The sequence below is a fragment of the Lithobates pipiens genome, unplaced genomic scaffold (assembly GCF_037356315.1).
Source record: "Lithobates pipiens isolate NorthernLeopardFrog02 unplaced genomic scaffold, aLitPip1_a1.2 Scaffold_16, whole genome shotgun sequence".
NCBI lineage: Eukaryota > Metazoa > Chordata > Amphibia > Anura > Ranidae > Lithobates > Lithobates pipiens.
The window spans coordinates 261562493-261586162 of NW_027507748.1; the positions used below are offsets into that span (position 1 = coordinate 261562493).

The following is a 23670-nucleotide window of genomic DNA, read 5'->3' on the forward strand; positions in this document are numbered from 1 at the left end:
ACCACTCTGACACTGTGTTGCTGCTCTGCCCCCTCCTCCGACCACCCCTTCCACCCCCCCTTTTTCCCCCCAACAAAGACCGTTTTCCCATGTGAGCGGGGGCTCCGATCCTACCGGATCGCACGTGGTGGGGGGGGGGGGGGGGTGCTGGGTCAGAGGAGAGAGGAGGCAGGTAGATGGAGAGCCACTGTAATAACGGCAGAGCGGTGCTGCTTACCGCCGACTGATCTGGAAAGAAGCTGTGGAGGGACATTCCTGAAAAGAATAAAAACCCTTCCCACATCCTATCTGGAGCTTGGGGGGGGGGGGGGGGGGGGGAGGAAGCGTGCAGCTTGTGACACTGAGCAAGACTGACAAGCATGGAACAGGTACGTGCTCTTGACAGCCCCCGGTGGCACCTTTAGGCATAGCAACATTTACTTAAAGGAGAAAACCCACAAGAATTAGAAAAAATCGTTAGGAATCTCCCTTACTTTATTCGGCTGCAGGGTTCTGTAGTAAACCAAACAGACCTAATCTTCACCACTCACAGTGGGCTCCATTAAAAAACCTTCAGGAACCCCTTCAGGAGCCCCCTTATATGGGGGGATCCACACTCCTGTGCCTGTAAAGGACCCCACCAGGAAAATATGGCTGACACAAGGCCCAGGTACTATTCAATTTGGCCTGGAAAAGACACTTTGAATGGATCCGGTTGCATGGCTTACCCTAGCAAAGATTTCTCCAGTGGAGCTCAGCACAGCAGGTCTTTCCTCGTGACTAACACTTTAGACACTGGAGAAAAAACTGAGGTACTCCCAGTAATGAGGAGTGAACTTCCTGTCTTGGTGTACCAGTGTCCATCACCTAAAGGTGGCCTATATAACCCACATAGTAACTACTATGGCTCTGTGTCCCGTTATGTACGATAAAGAACTTTTTTTTTTAATCCTGGTATAGAACCATCTTAAAGCAGAAGTTTAATTTAAAAAAATCCCCTTCATCTTTAGTTACACTACTTATTGGTAATGAAGTACTGTACTGTATGTCTCACAATATGCAGGATGCTGGATTCTATAGACTCTCCAGTTCACTGCTGGACTGCCTTGAACTTTTCCATCTGCTAAGCTTCTGGCCAACAGCTTTGCATCTCCGGGTGCAGCTGCACTAAAGATGATCTGATGGGAACATGCCCCTCCTCTCCTTCCATTGAGAAAAGTTCTTTCACTGATTGCACTGCCTGCAATATGCTCTGTGAATGGAGGAGAAAATCCTGTGACCGATCAGACTTTCTCCCTTTCGCAAATCATGTTACTGGCAGTGTAATCAAATTCTCAGTGGAGAAGAGGGCAGGAGGGATTGTGTCCCCTATCGAATGCTCTTTAATTCAGCTGAGCCCAGAAGTCGTTTGCCCCTGTAGTGCCAGGAGCTCAGCAGCAGGAAGAGGCAGGCAGCCCAGCAGTCAAGATTTATACAGAACACTGCAGCCTGAACATCATTGGCCATACTTCGTCACAGTAAGTTATGTAACTAAAGCTGTAAAGAAAAACAGGAAATTGTATCAAATACTTACCGTAATTTTCCTTACCTGAGACCAACCCATGGCAGCATTCATATGATATAGCTCCACCCCTATATCAACCCACAGGACCTGTCCAAATCTATAAAAGTTTGACTGAGAGCACCCTCCCCCATTCTCCATAAAAATATCAAGATCAAAAATCAAGATCAAAAAAAAGGGAGGGTTCCTATGCTGCCATAGATTGGCATCAGGAAAGAAAAATTACAGTAAGTATTTGATACAATTTTCCATTTTCCTGAAGCCAACATACATATGATATATCATATGTATGTTGCCATGTTGGCATCAGGAAAATTGCTAGCTAAACATGGAGGGGTAAAATGTATAATCAAACTTTACGGAGAATGGGGGAGGTTGTTCTCAGTAAAACTTTTATAGATTTGGACAGGTACTGTGGATGGATATAGGGGCGGAGCTATATCATATGTATGCTGCCACGTATTGGCTTCAGGAAAACATGTTTATCTAAACTTCAGCTTCAAACAATATCAGTATGCTGTTTAACTTACCATTATCCATGGTCACAATCAGTAAGATTTCAGTCAGTATGGTGTTACTAGTTAAGCACTGGTAGATACCACTATCCCAGAGTTCCACCTGTTGGAATTGAACTGTCAGTCTCTTCTTCTGTTCATCATTGATGACTATAACTCTTGATTTATAATCAGTGCCTTTGTTTCCACTTGAATGGGCCACCCATGTAGATCTCTTTTCATTAATCTTCTTATACCAGACTGTGGACTTCTTGATGTTCAACCCATATTCACAATGTAATTCTGTCATTTCATGAAGTCTAAATCTGACAACAGGAATATTGGGTGGCAAACCTGTACACACAAGCAGTCATATAAAATGTAACTATTAATGCACACATAACACAAATACATCAATATACTTGATAATCATAAAAGGAAAAAAAAAAGGGGTTTTGGGACTTTGAATGAGGTTAACACCAAAGGGATGCCTACCTCCATCCTTATCAATAATATGTAAAAGGAGAGAACAGAATTGGGACTTTGAATGAAGCAAACATCGGTAAGAGAGTAAGTCAAGTGACTATAATATTTATTTTGTATAGTACATGATATGTTATAAAAACATTTTGGGACACACAATAAATCATGGACTAATATTTCATAATAGTTTACAATCCAATAAACATTCACATAAAGCACAAAAAAACAGTAAAAGCATGTATATACGTTTCTTGCTGTGGTTGAACCCAAAATGGCCAAGATAACCATGGTAACTAAATGATAAATTAAAAAAATTGATTAAAAATGTCCTAAGTAATAAATTATCAATCAACGAGGATCATATGAATCTTGATATTCTATGATTGAGATAAAAGATAATGGCTAAAGGCTCTACGCGTTTTGCGGTATTCCAACCGCTCATCAGGAGCATACATCATGGAATAATTCTAAAAAATATATAGAAAGAAAAGGGATTTAAATAATTATTAAATAAAAATTGGCAGAGTAGTTTGATTATTATGGTTGATTTGAAGAGCATTTTAGAGGTTGATGACCAAAATGTTTTTATAACATATCATGGACTATACAAAATAAATATTATAGTCACTTGACTTACTCTCTTACTGATGTGTGCTTCATTCAAAGTTCCAATTCTGTTCTCTCCTTTTACACATCAATATACTTTTTTCACGCTTATTTTGAATGGCAACACATTAAGATGTCCACCCTAGATTTCTAAATAGACACAACCGCCAGCTTGTTTACCCCTGCAGCAGTCTTTCAATCTGCAGTGGATCTATTTTCAGATAGTGGTACAAGACCACCTAACAGGCCTTCAGGGGGCGATACTGCTGCCTCCTCAATGCCTGTTTTTTTGACGGCTGAATGGGGTCTTTGAATGGGAATACCACAGTGCAACTGCAAGGCTATCAATTGGCTTGTAATTATGGCTCTGCCCTATTAAATTGAATGGGTTTAATTCGGCAGAGATACTGCCTGCTAAATGTGTCAGATGGTATACTTTTTTATACTATACTTCACTGCATATTTTACTTTCAAAATATTTTATTTTATAGTAAAGGCACTTACATACGTATAACAGTACATAAACTAACTGCAGCAGGGAGGGCCTGCTGTCACAATGTAAGTAATAAAAACAGGAGACATTAGTGAAAGACAGACAATATCAAAAGGGTACAGTCGGCATGCCCTTCCTCAACGAGGGGCTACATGAAAAAGAGGTAAACGGAGGGTGACCCCCCCGGGAGAGCCCACCAAATAGAACTATTAGGGGTAGCTCCCAGGAGCCCCCATCCCGACACCCCTAATAGGGAGCTTGCTGTGCCAGGATGAGGGATTATCCTCCCAGGCCCCTCCCTCTCAGAGGGATAAAGCAGTTGGAGGACCGTCCGCAGTGGGTACCGCAACATTAAATTGGACTGTATGGTGAACCTGTCAATTACAGCTCTGTTGAGCAAACCAAAAACTTAGAACGACTAGAAGGACAGAGAAAAGAAAAGAGGAGGAGAAGAGGAGAACAGAGGGGTAAGGGGAGGTAAGCTATGTCCTGAAAGGGTGGAAGGTTATAGCGGGGGAATGTTTCGCATTCAATGAAAGAGAGGGCGCTTTAGGGGTGAGGTCTGGTCACTAGGGGAGAGCCTGGGGGTACCCCAGGCAGCAGAGAGATTCCCATGTAACGGGCCCAAGGGTCCCACACCTTTCGGAATTTAGGTGTGGTGTCTGACAGAATACCTGACAGTTTTTCTTGGGACATTATCCACGATATCTTCCTCTTAACTGCGAGGAAGGAGGGTTTGGGTTGCTTCCATGCGGAGGCAATCGCAATTTTGGCTCCTAATAGGATAAAATAAGTTAGTTTCTGAATGTTACCAGACATCAAAGGAACCGGGGTATTGAGTAACGCAACCTCTGGAGTTCTCGGAACCCGGCAGCCTGTGACTAAGTAAATCAAGTTGAAGATTTTAGTCCAGAACGAACGAAGTCTAGGGCATTCCCACCAGATGTGGATCATGGAGCCACGAAGTTGGCACCCCCTGAAACATAAGGGGTTAGCCGTGGGATACATTTTGGCTAGCCTGACTGGAGTGAGGTACCACCTTTCACTGCATATTTTTACTGTCCCCTAACCACAAGTGTAAATGATGCCTTCATTTTTTCTGTGCTTTCAGGACAGCACCTTGGAGAGTGGGCAGCTCCACCCCTTCGCAGGAAAAACAGTGCTGTGGCAATGCCCCTTTAAATGCCTAAATGCAGCTGCTTCTACAATGCCATCAGTCTTAGCGTTTCCTCTGCCATGGTGGAAGTGCTGCTGGGGAACTAGTGAGGGGACTGCGCTTTCTCTCCAAGGGAGAGGGGTTGGCAGTACCTTCAGGTTTGTCTTTTTTTCTGTTGCGACCAGCCCAGCACCCTCCCCCTTCAGAGGTGGGTTGGTCCAATGTCCTCTTCCCCCTCTGGCTCAAGGGAGTGATGGTCAGATGGAAGGATCCCACTCCAGGTGCTCAGAGGCTGCGGGTGTGCATGCAGGGAGGGAGCCTGAAGCTGGAGCTCTTGGCATGTCGGCTCTGAGTCCCGGACGGCACGTGACATCACTTCCAGGGGGACGGGACTTCTAGCAGGGCATAGCGGCGAGTAGATCTGGCAACTGGAATGCAGGGGAAGGGGTGGTTCTTCTGGCTGGGACTTCCTTCTGGCCCTCAAGTGTGGGGACGCTGGAAGTATTATTGCCTTAAAAAGGACCCACTTGTCGGCAGCCGCTGTGCTCGGCTATGGAGGAGACAGAGCTGTCAGCAGGGATGGCAGATACAGGCGCCTAAAACCCTAGCCAGACTCAGGTAAGAGAGGTACAGAGATGCCGCTTTTCTTACACTCTTTGGGGGTTATTTATGAAAGGAAAATCCACTTTGCACTACAAGTGCACTGCAAGTGAAGTCACTGTAAACCCGAGGGGGACATGCAAGGAAAATATAAAACAGCATTTTAGCTTGCACATAATTGGATGATAAAATCAGCTTCCCCTCATTTCAGATCTACCCCTTAGATTTACAGAGACTGCACTTCCAAGTGCATTTGCAGTGCACTTGGAGTGCAAGGTTGCTTTTCCTTTCATAAATAACCCCCCTTGTCTGATGGTTCATTCCCTGGGGAAGTCTGCAGCTGACTATTGAAAGTGGATGCCTTTTTTACAGTTCAGCAGGGAATGGCGGCTTCATTGGTATATGTAATGATGGGGGTTGCTCTCTCTGTCTTTTTCTCTGTCCCTCTTCAGGGTGTTTGTGGCGGCGGCAAGTGTCAAGGTCCTAAAGAACTCTTCTCCTCAGTAAGGAAGGAACTGGCAGAGACTTTGGGGATAGTTTTCTCAGTTTTGAAGAAGCAGGGCCAGGGGTCCGGCCAGAGCTCCAATTCCAATCTTCTGCCCTCTACTTCTAAACTGGTGGAAAGTGAGTCAGAGGAAGAGAGAGAGAGTATTCCCCCACAATATTGGATTCAGTTGGGGAGGAGGCGATAAGGGCCTCCCGTTACAAACTGACTTTGGAGGACGTGGATAACCTACTAAAATCGGTTTATACCACCTTTGACATACAAGGATAAAAAACGCAATTATCATTTCACTATAAGATGTACCAGGGGCTAGAGGAGACCAAACATAGGGTGTTCCCGGTCCATAAGGTACTACTGACTAAGACAGTGAAAGACTGGAAAGACCCGGATACGTGACAGTTTTTCTCCAAGTCTCTAAAAGGAGATTTTCTTTACAAGAAGATGAGGCTTTCGTTCGCAGAATCACTCCTGAGGAAGGCCTCCAATTGGAAAACGACAATGGCATCTACCATAGTAGCTAGAAACCTTGAATGCTGGGTAGAGCAGTTTAAGGGACAAGTGGTAGCAAGTACCTTTAGAAAGGATTTACTAGAATTCTTCCCTACAATCCTGAAGGCGGTCAAGTACATACCCGACAGTTATAACCTTCTGTACCACCTACCCCACCCTTTTAGATTGTAAGCTCTTCTGAGCAGGGCCCTCTTAATCCTCTTGTATTTAATTGTATTGTAACTGTATTGTCTCCCTTTTATATTGTAAAGCTCTGCGTAAATTGCTGGCGCTATATAAATCCTGAATAATAATAATAATAATAAAGTACATGGCTGACACTTCAGTGGAATACATTAGGATGTTGGCGAGGTCTTTAGCCCTTATTAATTCAGCCAGAGGGGCCCTATGGCTCAAGACCTGGTCAGGGGACTTGGCTTCAAAAGTGAAACTTTGCAGAATCCCTTTTACAGGGGATTTACTATTTGGGCCCGGAATTAGAAACCGTGTTGGACAGAACGGCGGACAAGATGGCCTTGCCGCCTAAGAAGGGAGTACCACCAAGGAAAGAAATGTCCTTTTCAGTAGCCCCAAAAAGAGGGAGAGCAGGGTCAGAAGAGATACAGGAAAACCCAGAGGGGGTGAGGTAGAGGGGGAGTGCTCTTCAGGCCCCCACAACAGGTTGCAAAAAAGCAATGATGATCACCTTCGGGTGGGTGGAAGGCTACAGACTTTCTTTCCTGTGTGGAAGAAAGCAACAAGTCCCTTTGTGTTGAACATCATCAGGCAAGGTTACGATCAGACTCCTCCAATTCGTTTTTATATAGCAGATCTCCCAAAGGATCAAGAAAAAGCCCCGGCCATGAGATCCCTTCTGAGGGAATTGATACAACAGGGAGTTGTCATCCAGGTTTCAAGGGAGCAGCAGGAGGAGGGTTTATATACCCTCATATTTTTGGTCAAGAAACCATCTGGAAAACCCCCCCTGATCTAGAGCTGCACGATTAATTGTTAAAAGATCATGATCTCAATTCAACCCTCCACACAATCTTAATCCAGCATTTCCATGATTTACGTAACAAGTGCAGAGCAGTTCCCCTGCTCACATCTGTAAAAAAAAAAAAACAAGCAGCTGGCAATGTTTGCTCAGCTCAACAACATTGCTCAGCTCAGCCCTGAAAGAGGGATAAAGAAACATTGTATCTTTCTGTTCATTTGTGGATCAAAGGGATGAACTTCGGTCTGTAAGGCTCCTTTCACACTGCCGCGACTTAAATGTTGTCACGATTTCAGGGAATGCCTGTGTAAACTTCACGTCTGTGGACCTCAACTCGCATGAAAGTTGGACCAAAGCAGTACTGAAGTCACACATCTATGAATGATTTTCATTGGAATTTATGGGGAACCACTTGTCATGCGACTTTGCAGTCACAAGTCGCAGGACAAGTCACACAAGTGTGAAAGGGACCTAAATTAAGTCAGTTTAACATCTTGCCAACTAGTGATGGCCGAACGGTTCGCCCGGCGGTCGTTTCGCGGCGAATTTCGGCTGTTCGCGGTCCGCCCGTTCGGCGGACTATTGGTGCCGTTCGCCCGGCGGACTTCCGTGTTTACTGTGTAAAAGAACTTTTACCTATGATGACACATCCATCATGGGGTAGAGGACAGCACATGGACACTTGGACATTCCCCCTAACTTATAAATACACCCGATCCGGCGGCCATTTTACATTCTTTCTTCTGCCACTATAGGGAGAGGTTGCTGTGTGGAGCAGGGAGAGATTGCAGTGACCCAAATCGCTAGCTATTTGGTACACAAAAGGTCTTTTCAGAACTGGTATAGGTGTTAGGTGTATATAGGTTTGCTGTGCTACTGATTGTTGCAGCAGCCTGAGTGTCTTTTGTCAGTTTAGAGAAAGGGACAGGACGGTGTGTGCTGCAGGGAAAGTCAGTTTAATCATTAACTGTTACTATCAGGTCCACAAAAGTGCTATTCCAGTAACCAGTTATTGTTCCAGCAGCCTCTGTTTTGTCATTTTATATAGGGACAGGCAGGAAGCAGTGTGTGAGGAAGTGAGGGTCAGTTTAATCAGTAGCTGTTACTATCAGGTCCACAAAAGTGCTATTCCAGTAACCAGTTATTGTTCCAGCAGCCTCTGTTTTGTCAGTTTATATAGGGACAGGCAGGAAGCAGTGTGTGAGGCAGTGAGGGTCAGTTTAATCAGTAGCTGTTACTATATTAGGTCCACAAAGGTTCTTTTCAGGACTGGTATCAGTGGTATAGTAATAGGCTTGTACACGTATAATATTCTTTCTTCCAAGTATAGAAAGAATATTATACTTGACTGCTGCCCTTCTGCTGCAGTCTGCTAATCATTCACAACCTACTTGTTCCACAAAGGTCCTTTATAAGGACTGGTAATAACCTGGTGTAGGGTGCTATAGTACATAGGGTTGAGTGAGGCACAGTCTGCTATTCTATAAGGACTGGTATAGGTCCACAATACATAGGGTTGAGGTACACTACTGCTGACCGCTGCCCTATACTGCAGCAGTCCTTCATCAGTATAGGGACTGACGTACAGTCTGCTAATCAGTCACACACAACCTACTTGTTCCACAAAGGTCCTTATAAGGACTGGTAAGGTATAGGGTACTACAGTACATAGGGTTGAGTGAAGTACAGTCTGCCATTCTATAAGGACTGGTGTAGGTCCACAATACATAGGGTTGAGGTGCACTACTGCTGACCGCTGCCCTATACTGCAGCAGTCCTTCATCGGTATAGGGACTGACGTACAGTCTGCTAATCAGTCACACACAACCTACTTGTTCCACAAAGGTCCTTATAAGGACTGGTAAGGTATAGGGTACTACAGTACATAGGGTTGAGTGAAGTACAGTCTGCCATTCTATAAGGACTGGTAACTTGGTCTGTCTAGGGTGCTACAGTACATAGGGTTGAGTGAGGTACAGTCTGCTATTCTATAAGGACTGGTATAGGTCCACAATACATAGGGTTGAGGTGCACTACTGCTGACCGCTGCCCTATACTGCAACAGTCCTTCATCAGTATAGGGACTGACGTACAGTCTGCTAATCAGTCACACACAACCTACTTGTTCCACAAAGGTCCTTATAAGGACTGGTAAGGTATAGGGTACTACAGTACATAGGGTTGAGTGAAGTACAGTCTGCCATTCTATAAGGACTGGTAACTTGGTCTGTCTAGGGTGCTACAGTACATAGGGTTGAGTGAGGTACAGTCTGCTATTCTATAAGGACTGGTATAGGTCCACAATACATAGGGTTGAGGTGCACTACTGCTGACCGCTGCCCTATACTGCAACAGTCCTTCATCAGTATAGGGACTGACGTACAGTCTGCTAATCAGTCACACACAACCTACTTGTTCCACAAAGGTCCTTATAAGGACTGGTAAGGTATAGGGTACTACAGTACATAGGGTTGAGTGAAGTACAGTCTGCCATTCTATAAGGACTGGTATAGGTCCACAATACATAGGGTTGAGGTGCACTACTGCTGACCGCTGCCCTATACTGCAGCAGTCCTTCATCGGTATAGGGACTGACGTACAGTCTGCTAATCAGTCACACACAACCTACTTGTTCCACAAAGGTCCTTATAAGGACTGGTAAGGTATAGGGTACTACAGTACATAGGGTTGAGTGAAGTACAGTCTGCCATTCTATAAGGACTGGTATAGGTCTACAATACATAGGGTTGAGGTGCACTACTGCTGACCGCTGCCCTATACTGCAGCAGTCCTTCATTGGTATAGGGACTGACGTACAGTCTGCTAATCAGTCACACACAACCTACTTGTTCCACAAAGGTCCTTATAAGGACTGGAAAGGTATAGGGTACTACAGTACATAGGGTTGAGTGAGGTACAGTCTGCCATTCTATAAGGACTGGTATAGGTCCACAATACATAGGGTTGAGGTGCACTACTGCTGACTGACCGCTGCCCTATACTGCAGCAGTCCTTCATCGGTATAGGGACTGAGTCTTGTCACAGGGTCATTTAAAAAATGACAGGCAGAGGAAGAGGCAGTCCCTTCCGCAGGGGTGGTAGGGGTAGGGCAGGAGCAACAGGCTTGAGCCAAAGTAGGAAGTTGCAGAAGGAGCGTTCAATTACTTTAAAGGACGCACCAGACTTGGTTGAGTGGCTCGCTCAGCCTTACTTTTCTGCACCCTCCTCATCCTCTCGATCTGCACCCTTTTCTTCACTCTCTGCTATGTGCACCCCCAAAGACACTACCACCAACAACACCACCACCACCACCACCACATACCTTCCGCTTGAGTCACAGGAATTATTTTACGATCAATATCGAGAGGACATTTCTGATGCGCAGCCACTCTTGGCATTGGATCAGGAAGAGGAGGTAGCAACAACCGCTACTCAGCAGTCTGACGACAGGTCCCCGGTGTTGCTGCCTACTCCGAGATCTCTACTTATAGCGGTGGGGAAGGTGTCATTGATGATGACGTGTCTAGTGATGTCACGTGGGTGCCCACAAGAGAGGAAGAGGAGGGGAGTTCAGAGGGAGATATGGACCAGCAGATAGGGAGGAGAAGCAGGAATAACTTACATTGCACAGGAAGGACAAAGCAGACTGCAAATGTATCAGGAGCGAGTCATCGACCATGTACGGTCACATCTGGCGCTCCCAGGACACCGGCACATGGCTCCGCAGTGTGGGCTTTTTTTTAACATGTCCGCTGCTGACAATAGTGTTGCCATCTGCAATCTTTGCAGTCAACGCATTAGTCGCGGTAAGCCCAAAACTCACCTAGGGACGACCGCCTTAAGAAGGCACATGAGCAGCCATCACCGAGCCGAGTGGGAGCAACGGAAAACACAGAGCCACACTGCAGGCTCTCACCGTCCAGCCTCGTCTTCTACTTCTCCTTCTCCTCTCTCCTCACAATTGTCCTCACAATTGTCCTTCACTCCACCTTCCATCACGCAAAGCTCACGTTTTTCTGCAAAAAGGCAGGCTTCCGTGGGCCTAATGTTCGAGCGTAAAAAAATGATGACGCCGGATAACCCTCTTGCCCAACGGTTGACGGCTGGCTTGAACTGATAGCCCACCAACTACTGCCATATAAACTGGTGGACTCGGAGGCCTTTCGCAAATTTGTGGCCATTGGAACACCACAATGGAATGTCCCAGGAAGGAAGTATTTCTCAGAGAAGGGCATCCCAGAGCTATATGGCCATGTTCAGCGGCAAGTGAATGTATCTCTGGCACACAGTGTCGGTGCCAAGATACATCTGACCACAGACACGTGGTCTAGCAAACACGGGCAGGGAAGGTATATCACTTTTACTGGCCACTGGGTGAACCTTCTGACGGCCGTCAAGCATGTAACCCGTGGCACCCGTGTAGATTTGGTTTTACCGCCACGGATTGCATGCAGGCCTGACTCTTCTTCTTCTCCTCCTCCTCCTACTCCATCCTCCTTCCTCTCCTCCTCGGCTGACTCCTCCTTTTCCGCTGCTAGCGTCTCTTCCGCTGCGCCGCCCAAGCTCCCCATAACCTATTCGACATGCCAGGTGAGACGTTGCCATGCCGTGCTGCGTCTGTTTTGCCTGGAAGCCAAGAGCCACACTGGCCCGGCACTCCTTTCAGCTTTGCGTTCACAGGCAGATCAGTGGCTAACACCGCTCAATTTGACAGTTGGTCAAGTGGTGTGTGACAACGGTGCCAATCTGCTTAGCGCATTGAAACAGGGCAAAATCACGCATGTGCCATGCATGGCACACGTCTTAAACTTGGTCGTGCAGCGATTCCTTGTCAAATACCCTGGGGTCCAGGACATCTTGCAGCAGGCAAGGAAAATCTTGGCCCATTTCAGAAGATCTTACACGGCCATGGCTCGCCTTGCTGACATTCAGCGGCGACACAATCTGCCGGTCAGACGTCTTATTTGCGATTGCCAGACGCGATGGAACTCAACCTTCTAAATGCTTGATAGGCTGCTCCAGCAGAAACGTGCAGTTAACGTCTACCTGTATGAACTCTGCGGCAGAACCGGTTCTGGTGAGCTGGGGTTTTTTTCACCACGCCAGTAGCTGCTCATGCGCGAAGCATGCAGACTTCTGCGCCCATTTGAGGAGATCACCAAAATGGTCAGTCGCAGCCATGGCGCCATCAGTGACATGGTACCTTATGCCTTCTTTATGGAGCGTGCATTGCGTCGTGTCATTGATCAAGCTGTGGAGGAGCAGGAGCGGGGAAATGAGGAAGTCGCAATGCTGGATGAATTCCCAGGGGGGGCTACTCTATCTGAGACAAGTCAACAACAGGAGTCTGAAGAGGAGTCAGAGGAGGATGGTGCCGGGGCGGATGAGGAGGAGCAAGAAGAGCATGTTTTAAACCTTTCTGGGATCCCTGTTGTGCGTGGATGGGGAGAGGAGAATGAAGAGGACGACATTATCCTGGATGATGAGCAGGAGCCAGGCCACCACACCGCTTCCACTTTAGTGCAAATGGGGGCCTTCATGCTCCAGTGTTTTAATAGGAACCCCCGTATAAAAAGCATAAGGGTCAAGGACCAGTACTGGGTGGCAACGTACTTAGACCCCCGGTACAAACACAAAATGGCGGAAATGTTACCGCCGTCACAGAGGGCTGGCAGAATGGAGCACTTCCAGGCCTTGCTTCGAGAAATGCTGCATTCTGCTTTTGCGTGCGCTGGCAGAGGAGCAATTCCCACTCCCAGAGAAGGAGTTGCGGGTACCAATCCAACAGCGCCTGCAAGAAGAGGCCGGTTTGAAGATGTGTTGGTGACTTCGCATATGAGGTCATTCTTTCAGCCGACCCATCGACAGGTGTCATCCGGATCCAGCATCAGGGAACGCCTAGACCGTCAGGTGTCAGACTACATCGGGGTAACGGCCGATGTGGACGCTCTAAGGAGTGATGAACCCCTGGACTACTGGGTGGGCAGGCTTGACCTCTGGCCAGAGCTTGCCCAATTTGCAATCGAACTGTTGGATTGCCCCTCATCCAGTGTCCTGTCCGAAAGGACGTTCAGCGCAGCAGGGGGGATCGTGACCGATAAGCGTACTCGCCTAGCTCACAACAGTGTTAACTACCTCACATTTCTAAAAATGAATGAGGCATGGATCTCGGAGGAATTCAACACATGTGACCAGTAGACCATGTATATGTCTATAAACAATTTTTTTAATCGAGCACAGAGACCTTCTTTCTTCATTTGGCTCACTTCCTTGTACAAAAAAAAGCACACCGTACTATATGCCCGTACCCTCCTGTTTGAAGAGGTTGAGCGGTGTCATATTTCTACTGGGGCTGCTTATTATGAGGGGCTCCCATCATCCCTGTGCTATGCTGACATCCTCCTGGGGCTGCTTATTATGAGGGGCTCCCACCATCCCTGTGCTATGCTCATTATGAGGGGCTCCCACCATCCCTATGCTATGCTCATTATGAGGGGCTCCCACGATCCCTGTGCTGTGCTCATTATGAGGGGCTCCCACCATCCCTGTGCTATGCTGACTTCCTCCTGGGGCTGCTTACGGTGCAGGTGCCAGTGCTGTATATCACGGTGCTGATGTCAGTACTCTTTATCACGGTGCTGCTGTCAGTGCTGTATATCACGGTGCTGGTGTTAGTGCTTTATGTCACGCTGCTGATGTCATCATCTCCTGCACCCTCTTCTTTGCCTACCCTGGTCCCTGACCTTCCCTCTCCTCCATTGCCTTCATGCGCTCCACAGTCCTGAATTGTCACAACAATTTCCCATATAAAAAAAGAATGCTTGTAGTTGTTGATCCCAGATTCACCTCATACATGTGTTATGTCATTGGCCATGTGGTGGGACTATGTTTGCACAGCTATTAATTATTTTGTGGCTGCAAATTTGACCTGTAGGTTTGGGAAGTTCGCCTCCCATTGAAGTCAATGGGGCACGCCGCGAACGTTCCGGTTCGCGAACTATCGACCGCGATAGTGTGTGATGTCCCATTCAAAGTTGTGACCAGAAGGCTGCCTAGTGTTGAGGTGAAATATCCAGTGTACCTCTCTCTTGCAGAGAAGAAAAGGAAAAGGTCTGGTGTCCCAAGTGACACATTTCCATCCCTGTAACATATAAAAACGAAGGATTCGCCCTGGGACTTTAAATGAAGCGTTCGCGAAACGTCCCGTCGGAAGTTCATCCATCACTATTGCCAACCAGCCGCCGACGTTTTACTGCGGCAGAATGGCACGGCTGGGTAAAATTATGTTACCTTAAGTCACCACAGTGTGTGCCAGGAGCCGATGCGAGTGCCGGCGGGCGCGTTGACCACGGGGCTCGTGACAGAGTGAGAACTGACACAGATTTGTTCTCTTAGGGGAGTAGAGACAGATGTATGAACACTGATCTGTCTCTCCTCCTAGACAGTCCCATCCCCCCTACAGTTAGAACACACCTAGGGAACACAGTTAACCCCTTGATCGCCCCCTAGTGTTAACTCCTTCCCTAACAGTGAGATTTATACAGTTATCAGTGCATTTTTATAACACTAATGGCTGTATAATTGTCAATGGTCCCAAAAATATGTAAAAAAGTTCCGATCTGTCCGCCGCAATATCGCAATCCTGATAAAAAAATGCATATCGCCGACATTACTAGTAAAAAACTACAGTTAGACTTACCGGTAACTCTGTTTCTAGGAGTCGTCCAGGACAGCACTAGAGAGATAGGCTCCACCTCCAGAGGCAGGAAACACAATCCAGATCTTTAAAGGGTGGCCTCCGTCCCTTCCCCTTCAGTCTTGTAACCGAGAACTTCCTCGGAATGGCTTCTGTAACAACAAAAACACTTGTCCAACATTATAACAGCATATAGGGAGGGAATCCCTACTGTCCTGGACGACTCCTAGAAACAGAGTTACCGGTAAGTCTAACTCTAGTTTTCTTTAGTCGTCTGTCCAGGACAGAACTAGAGAGAATTTAATGAGAACTTACCAAATTAGGGGGGGGGCTACCGCTTGAAGGACCTTTCTCCCAAATGCCTGGTCTTGCGCTGAGATAAGGTCCAATCTATAATGCTTCATGAAAGTCGAGTAGTTTGACCAAGTTGCTGCTCGACAAATTTGTTATGGTGTTGCTCCAGCTCGCTCTGCCCAAGAGGTCGATAGTGCCCGTGTAGAGTGAGCCATGGGGAAAAAAGGACATTCCATTCTGATCACTTTGTAAGCTTCCACAATAGCTTGTTTGATCCACCTTGCAATTGTGTTCTTTGAAGCTTGTGACCCCAATTATTTACCCGCAAATAATGCATTTGATTTTCAAATGCTTCGACATCTCCAGATACTGTAAGACACAGGCTCTCACATCCAGTTGGTGAAATTCTACCTCCCTAGGATTAGTGGGGGACCCACAGAACAAAGGTAAAACAATTTCCTGTGTTCTGTGCAATTTTGTCACTACTTTGGACAAAAACCCAGGGTCCATGCGCAGCTCCAGCCTGTCTTCAAAAATTTGCAAAAATGGCTCTTTCACAGAAAGTTTCTGAAGCTCGCTAATGCGTCTAGCCACTAGGAACACTCCATTCCAAGGAGGGTTCTTCTTCCTGTGACCTTTTTACCCATCCCTGTAGTACAATTGACAGGTCCCATTTGGGTAAAATTTTGAAAGTAACAGGCTTAATGCTGGTTAACCCCTTAAAGAACCTGCTAACTAGTGGATCTAACGCCAGGGATTGCTCTAAAAAAACAGACAGGACCGTACTAATGGCCAGTCCCTTATCCGCGCCGTCTTGTAATAACTCCAAGACTGCCGGGATACTTACAGACACCTTTTTAGTGTCTAAGCATGAGCAAAAAACCTTCCAAAGCTTAACATAAATTGCTTGGGTTACCTTCTTTCTACTAGAAAGGAGTGTTTTAATCACCCTATCTGAGAACCCTTTAGACTTCAAGAGGCTCTCTTCAGATGCCAGGCCGATAACTTCAGGGTCTGTATCTCTGGCAACAGAACTGTGCCCTGGGACAGCAGATCCTCCCTCTTGGGCAGCATGAGGGGAGGCTCGTCTGTCAGGCCTAACAGCATTGAGAACCACGGTCTCTTTGGCCAATACGGAACCATCAATATTATTGTGGTCCATTCCTGCAGAAATTTCCTCAGGACTAGAGGAATTAGTTTTAATGGGGGGGAAGGTGTAGCAAGTGCGAAACGCCCAGCTTTGTGCAAAAGCACCTATCCCTTTTGCCCCGCCTCCCTCTCTAGTGGGAAGTACACTGGGACCTGGGTGTTCGTTTTCCTGGTGAACAAGTCCACCTCAGGGAGACCCCATTTCTGCACTCTCAGCTGGAAGATTTCCCTGTTCAGGGACCATTCTGATTCGCACACTTGGTGTCGACTCAGAAAATCCACCAGGTGGTTGTCCACCCCCTTCAGATGGACTGCCGAGACCAACTCTAGGTTTTCCTCGGCCCAGTACAGGATCGTACTTGTTAGCCTGATCAAGGACGGGCATCTCGTTCCTCCCTGTTTGTTTAGATAGGAGACTGCCACCACGCTGTCAGAGAGGATCTGTACGTGGTGGCCCCTCAGATCCCTGGCAAACGCTCTTAATGCTTCCCAGATTGCCTGCAACTCTCTCCAATTGGCTGACCTCTGGGACTGTGCCTTCCCCCAGCGCCCTTGGGCTAATTTCAACCCCAAATGGGCCCCCCAGTCCCAAGCACTGGCATCCGTAGTGATGAGGACAGACACTGAAGGAGACCACCATAGACCCCTTACTAGGTTCTCCTCTTTCCTCCACCACCACAGACCTTCTGGTCTTTGAGGATAGTTGGATAATCCTGTCCAGGGATTCTTGTGCTCCATCCCAGCTGTTCATGATGTTAGCCTGAAGGCACCTGAAATGGGCCCTTGCCCAAGGAACTGCAGGGATTGTTGCCACTAACAGGTCCAATCCCGACATAGCTGACCAGAGGGAAATTGCCCGATTGTTCTGCAAAAAGGTTACCATAGCCTTCACCTTTTCTACTTTTTCCTCTGTGAAGAAGACTTTCTGTGTCACGAGTCTACCAGGAAACCCAGATACTGTATGGCCTGTCCCGGTGTCAAGTGTGACTTTTCTTCGTTTATTAACCACTCCGGTCTTTTTAGACAGGAGATGGCTACCCTCAGGTCTCCCTGCAGTCGGAGTTTTGAGGGGGCGAAGAATAAAAGGTCATCCAAGTATGGTATGACCGCAACCCCTTTCAGTCTCAGGGGAGCCAATGCTTCTGCCAGGACCTTGGTAAATATCATGGGGAAGGAAGATAGACCGAATGGCAGGGCCCTGAACTGGAAGTATCGGGTCTGCCTTCCCCATTGAATCGCTATTCTTAAATATTTTTGAGAGTTCTCATGAATGGGGATGTGTAGGTAGGTGTCCCTCAGATCGAGGGAGGCCATGAAACAATTTGGAGGAAGTATTGACCTTACTGTAAAAATTGTTTCCATCTGGAATTTTTTGTACGTTACCCAATTGTTTAGTAACTTTAGATTCAAAATTAAGCGGAATTTGCCTTCTTCACTACAAACACATGCGAGTAGAAACCATGGTTTATCTCCTGTGTTGGGACTGGCACTAGAACCCTCTGGTTTATTAGATCGCCAATTTGTGACAGCAAGGCCGTTACTTTCTGAGGATCCTTGGGAGGCTTGGTCAGACACATCCTTGTAGGTGGGGTGTGTTTGAACTGTATTTTGTAATCCTCCCTGATGATCTTCAGAATAAAAGTATTTGGGGTAGTTTTTTCCCATTGTGGGATGAACTGTCCCAATCTTCCCCCCACGGGAACCAAGTCACTGGGACTTAGTGTTTTTTTTAGAAGAGGAAAAAAGATTGCATTTCTGTTTTCCCCCCGCCCACTGTTTTTTAGGAGCTGACTCCTTAGAGGTCTGCCCTTGTGACTGTCCCTGCCTTTGTGAACGAAAAAAGTGTTTACCTGGTGCCTTTTTGGTTTTAATGGGAAAGGCCTTCTTCTTGTCCGCAGTGCAGTTCAGGACCTTCTCAAGATCCTGCCCGAACAAGAGGTTTCCTTCAAAGGGAATGCCACATAACCTCACTTTTGAAGCTGGGTCCCCTGACCAAGACTTCAACCAAAGTGCCCTGTGAGATGTGTTTACGAGGGCAGTGGTTTTAGCTGACAATTTGACCGACTCCGCAGAGGCGTCTGCCATGTAGCCTGCTGCTTTATGCAGCATAGGAAGGGAATCCAGGATTTGCTTCCTGGAGGTTCCTCCTTGCAACTGTTCCAGCCAGACCTCCAAATTGCGAGCCACTATTGTTGTGGCCATTGCAGGTTTTAAATTGGTCATGGTTACTTCCCATGATCTTTTCAGCAGTACCTCCATACTTTTATCAATGGGTTCCTTGAGGACAACCATGTCCACAAAGGTGAGATCCGTTGATTTTGCACACTGAGAAAAGGCTGCGTCTACCTTAGGGACCTTGTTCCAGATGCAAGTGGAGTCCTCACTGAAGGGGAATCTCTGCTTCATACTTTTAGGGAAAAGGAGCTTTTTCTCTGGTTCCACCCACTCTTTTTTAATATAATCTACCATTATGCCATGTACCGGAAAAACCCTGGCTGAATCTTTCTTTAAGGTTTGATACATCCGGTCATGTAAGGACAGGGAGACCTGCTCCTCTTTAATTTCGAGCATCTCATAAATCACCCCCAGTAAGGCATCAACCTCCTCGAGTGAGAGACTATCTGGGAGAGCTTGTCCCTTGAGTCGGAATATCTCTGGATGATGCCATCTCACTAAGGCCATACAGAGAATCTAACTCCTCTTCCCCTGATTCGTCACCCTCCTCAGGGGTGGAAGCAGGGGGGACTGCGGCTGGTTTTGGGGTCTCAAGGTTCGCTAGCATTGCCTTGATGGACTGCATTTTTTTGTACCCCAGAAATCAGATCCTTACAAGCCCCCGTAGCCTCCTTATAGACCAATTTGTCTATGCAGGGTTTACAAATGAGTTTAACCCATCCTTCTTTTAATTTGTTCATACACGATGGACACCTCTTCTTCCCCCCTGACCTCTCTGGTTCTTTGGGCAAAGCCTTAGCCCTTGTACACACGGTTGGAGAATCTGTCGGAATGAGTCTTATCGGACCGTGTCGTCAGATAATCCGACTGTGTGTGGTATGCATTGGACTTATTCCGTCCGAATCACCATCCGACCCAATTTTCCAACATGTTGGAAATATTTCCCGACCAACTGGGCCGGACGGACCTAATCCGATCATGTGTAGAGCATTTTGATCGGACCAAGTGCCACGCATGCTCAGATCTAATTCCTACATCAAAGCTATTGGCTACTAGCCTGAATGTAGTCCCATCGTAACGAAATTACGTCATCACGTATGCAACAGTTTCGGACACAATCCGTCGGACTAAATCCGACGGGCAAAATCCGACGGATTTGGTTGGCAAAATCTCCGACCGTGTGTACGTGGGCTAAGACAAGAGAAGGAGAGAAGAAAGGAAAGGAAACATAGACAAGCTAACATCAGCGAAACCTTTAGCAAAAATAAGATTCCTTCACTTATGGAGAACCACACCTGGACCATTTCATAATGCCTTTTCATTGTTTAGTCCATCACTCCCCCCTCTCTTCCAGCCCCGTAGGTAAAAGACACCTTTGTGTTTGCCTACCTGAGCTGGTTCGGCTCCACTGCATCCATGTCCGTTCGGAAGCTTGCCTGACCGCCTGGAGGCTTTTCGCTTCACTTGTGATGAAGAACATTCTATATGTGGCTGGGGCTTTTTAAAATAGCCGCAAAAGTTCCGTTCGTCTACGCTCGCCGCTCGACCTGGAACCGTAAGTGGATTGCCAGAAGTCCTCTGTCCCCCTTCTGTATTCCACAGGCCGGAACTCGATGCATGTGCCCGCCCCCCACCCGACTCATGCCAAATCCGAAACTAATCACCAGGCGGGGAAACGCCAGCCCTCCCCGGGCTTTCAGAAGGAGAACGCTGCTCTGACCTCTTTCGAAGCGGTCGGACGAACATTGGATGCTTAGTCCAGAGCTTTCAAGAGCCGATCAGGACATTTCATCTGATATTGTTTGATCGCACATTTTTTTTCGTACGATGCCAGATCGTACAATTTTCATTTAATACAGCTGTCGTTTGAAAATGCAATACAAATGTATTACAACACATTGCAATTTTAAATTTGATTGAAAGTGGTGGTAAACCCACTTGAAAAAAAAAAACACCCTGCAATTTAGAGGCATAATGAGCTAATGATTGCATGGGAGCTGCCAGGAAAGGCATAGTACACGCCGTTGCTTCAGTTGGCTTAACCGGTTCCCGACCGGCACATGCCGATGTATGTCGGCAGAATGGCACGGCTGCGCAAATGGGCGTACCTACATAGTTAAATAGCTACATAGTAGGTGAGGTTGAAAAAAGACACAAGTCCATCAAGTCCAACCTATGTGTTTGATTATATGTCAGTATAACATTGTATATCCCTGTATGTTGTGGTCGTTCAGGTGCTTATCTAATAGTTTCTTGAAACTATCAATGCCGCTCGTTTTGACCTCTGTCTGTGGAAAGGAATTCCACATCCTTGCCGCTCTTACAGTAAAGAACCCTTTACGCAGTTTAAGGTTAAACCTCTTTTCTTCTAATGTTAATGAGTGGCCACCAGTCTTGTTAAACTTTTATCCCTATTGTAGGGTCACCAGTATGGTATTTGTATATTGAAATCATATCCCCTCTCAAGCGTCTCTTCTCCAAAGAGAATAAGTTCAGTGTTCGCAACCTTTCCTCATAACTAATATCCTCCAGACCCTTTATCAGCTTTGCTCCATTTCCAGCACATCCTTCCTGAGGACTGGTGCCCAGAACTGGACAGCATATTCCAGGTGCGGCCGGACCAGAGTCTTGTAGAGTGGGAGAATTATTGTTTTATCTCTGGAGTTAATCCCCTTTTTAATGCATGTCAATATTCTGTTTGCTTTGTTAGCAGCAACTTGCCATTGCATGCTATTGCTGAGCCTATCATCTACTAGGACCCCCAGGTCCTTTTTCATCCTAGATTCCCCCCAGAGGTTCTCACCCCAGTGTATAGATTGCATTCATATTTTTGACACCCAAATGCATTATTTTACATTTTTCTACATTGAACGTCATTTGCCATGTAGTTGCCCACCCCATTCATTTGTTCAGATCTTTTTTCAAGGTTTCCACATCCTGTGGAGAGGTTATTGCCCTGCTTTGCTTAGTTTCATCCACAAATACAGAGATTGAACTGTTTACCCCATCCTCCAGGTCGTTTGTGAACAAATTAAATAGGATTGGTCCCAGCACAGAACCCTGGGGAACCCCACTACCCACCCCCAGGGCCGCTGATAGAAATCATGGGGCCCCGAACAGCCTACCTGATGGGGCCCCCTTCTGCTCCACCCTGTCCCCGCCCCTGGTCCCTCCTTCAGCCCCACCCCTGGCCCCGCCCATTGCCCCTCCCCAGACCCCGCCTTGAAACAAAGTGTAGGTTTGTCTACAAGTGATATTTGTTTTTCTCCAGCCAGTTATAGGTTTGATTATCCAAAAGAAATACTGTTTTCAGATGAGAACAGACCTCTTTAATATCTATATGTAATACAAACTATTAATGAATAAATAAAATGTTATTTTGAAAAAAATTAGGGAGATTAAACAAATGACAAAGGTTGAAGAAAACAATAAGCCAGGTCTCGTTAAAGATAGTTTACTGTAGATAGTTTTCAAATGTTTTTAAAGTAGGCAACAACTGGGTAAACATAAGTGTGCTAACAGGCCCAAAAACAACAGGAGTCAAACGACCCAAGTTAAGAGTGCTGCTGCAATACTCTTGAACCAAAAGCTGCATCAGCAAAAAATTGAACATCCACATGTTAAAACTGAAAGAAAGTTTGACCAATCACTTCAATGCAAAGGTGGTAATGTCGTCCTCTCATTCGTCCTGCCAGTATTGGGAGGGTAAGTATTGCAGAGTATTGGCAGGGTACTTATTGCAGAGTATTGGCAGGGTACTTATTGCAGAGTATTGGCAGGGTACTTATTGCAGAGTATTGGCAGGGTATTTATTGCAGAGTATTGGCAGGGTATTTATTGCAGAGTATTGGCAGGGTATTTATTGCAGAGTATTGGCAGGGTAAGTATTGCAGAGTATTGGCAGGGTAAGTATTGCAGAGTATTGGCAGGGTAAGTATTGCAGAGTATTGGCAGGGTAGGTATTGCAGAGTATTGGCAGGGTATTTGTTGCAGGAGTATTGGCAGGGTAAGTATTGCAGAGTATTGGCAGGATATGTATTGCAGAGTATTGGCAGGGTATGTATTGCAGAGTATTGGCAGGGTATGTATTGCAGAGTATTGGCAGGGTAAGTATTGCAGAGTATTGGCAGGGTACGTATTGCAGAGTATTGGCAGGGTAAGTATTGCAGAGTATTGGCCGGGTATGTATTGCAGAGTATTGGCAGGGTATGTATTGCAGTGTATTAGCAGGGTATTTATTGCAGAGTATTGGCAGGGTATTTATTGCAGAGTATTGGCAGGATAAGTATTGCAGAGTATTGGCAGGATAAGTATTGCAGAGTATTGGCAGGGTACGTATTGCAGAGTATTGGCAGGGTACGTATTGCAGAGTATTGGCAGGGTACGTATTGCAGAGTATTGGCAGGGTATTTATTGCAGAGTATTGGCAGGGTATTTATTGTAGAGTATTGGCAGGGTACTTATTGCAGAGTATTGGCAGGGTACTTATTGCAGAGTATTGGCAGGGTACGTATTGCAGAGTATTGGCAGGGTACGTATTGCAGAGTATTGGCAGGGTATTTATTGTAGCGTATTGGCAGGGTACTTATTGCAGAGTATTGGCAGGGTACTTATTGCAGAGTATTGGCAGGGTATTTATTGCAGAGTATTGGAAGGGTACGTATTGCAGAGTATTGGCAGGGTAAGTATTGCAGAGTATTAGCCGGGTAGGTATTGCAGAGTATTGGCCGGGTATTTATTGCAGGAGTATTGGCAGGGTATTTATTGCAGGAGTATTGGCAGGGTATTTATTGCAGAGTATTGGCAGGGTATTTATTGCAGAGTATTGGCAGGGTATTTATTGCAGAGTATTGGCAGGGTATTTATTGCAGAGTATTGGCAGGATAAGTATTGCAGAGTATTGGCAGGTATTTATTGTAGAGTATTGGCAGGGTATTTATTGTAGAGTATTGGCAGGGTACTTATTGCAGAGTATTGGCAGGGTATTTATTGC

At 46.4% G+C, this 23670-nt stretch overlaps 1 protein-coding gene across 3 annotated transcripts in view; it reads right to left on the reverse strand.

Annotated features, from left to right (window-relative positions):
- Positions 1–23670, reverse strand: part of LOC143984325 (polymeric immunoglobulin receptor-like) — a 57540-nt gene that overhangs the window by 23768 nt on the left and 10102 nt on the right. For all 3 annotated transcript variants that reach the window (XM_077484565.1, XM_077484564.1, XM_077484566.1), the window contains exon 3: positions 2071–2388. In XM_077484565.1, the coding sequence (XP_077340691.1) occupies positions 2071–2388 (318 nt within the window). The remainder of the gene's footprint in view (positions 1–2070; positions 2389–23670) is intronic.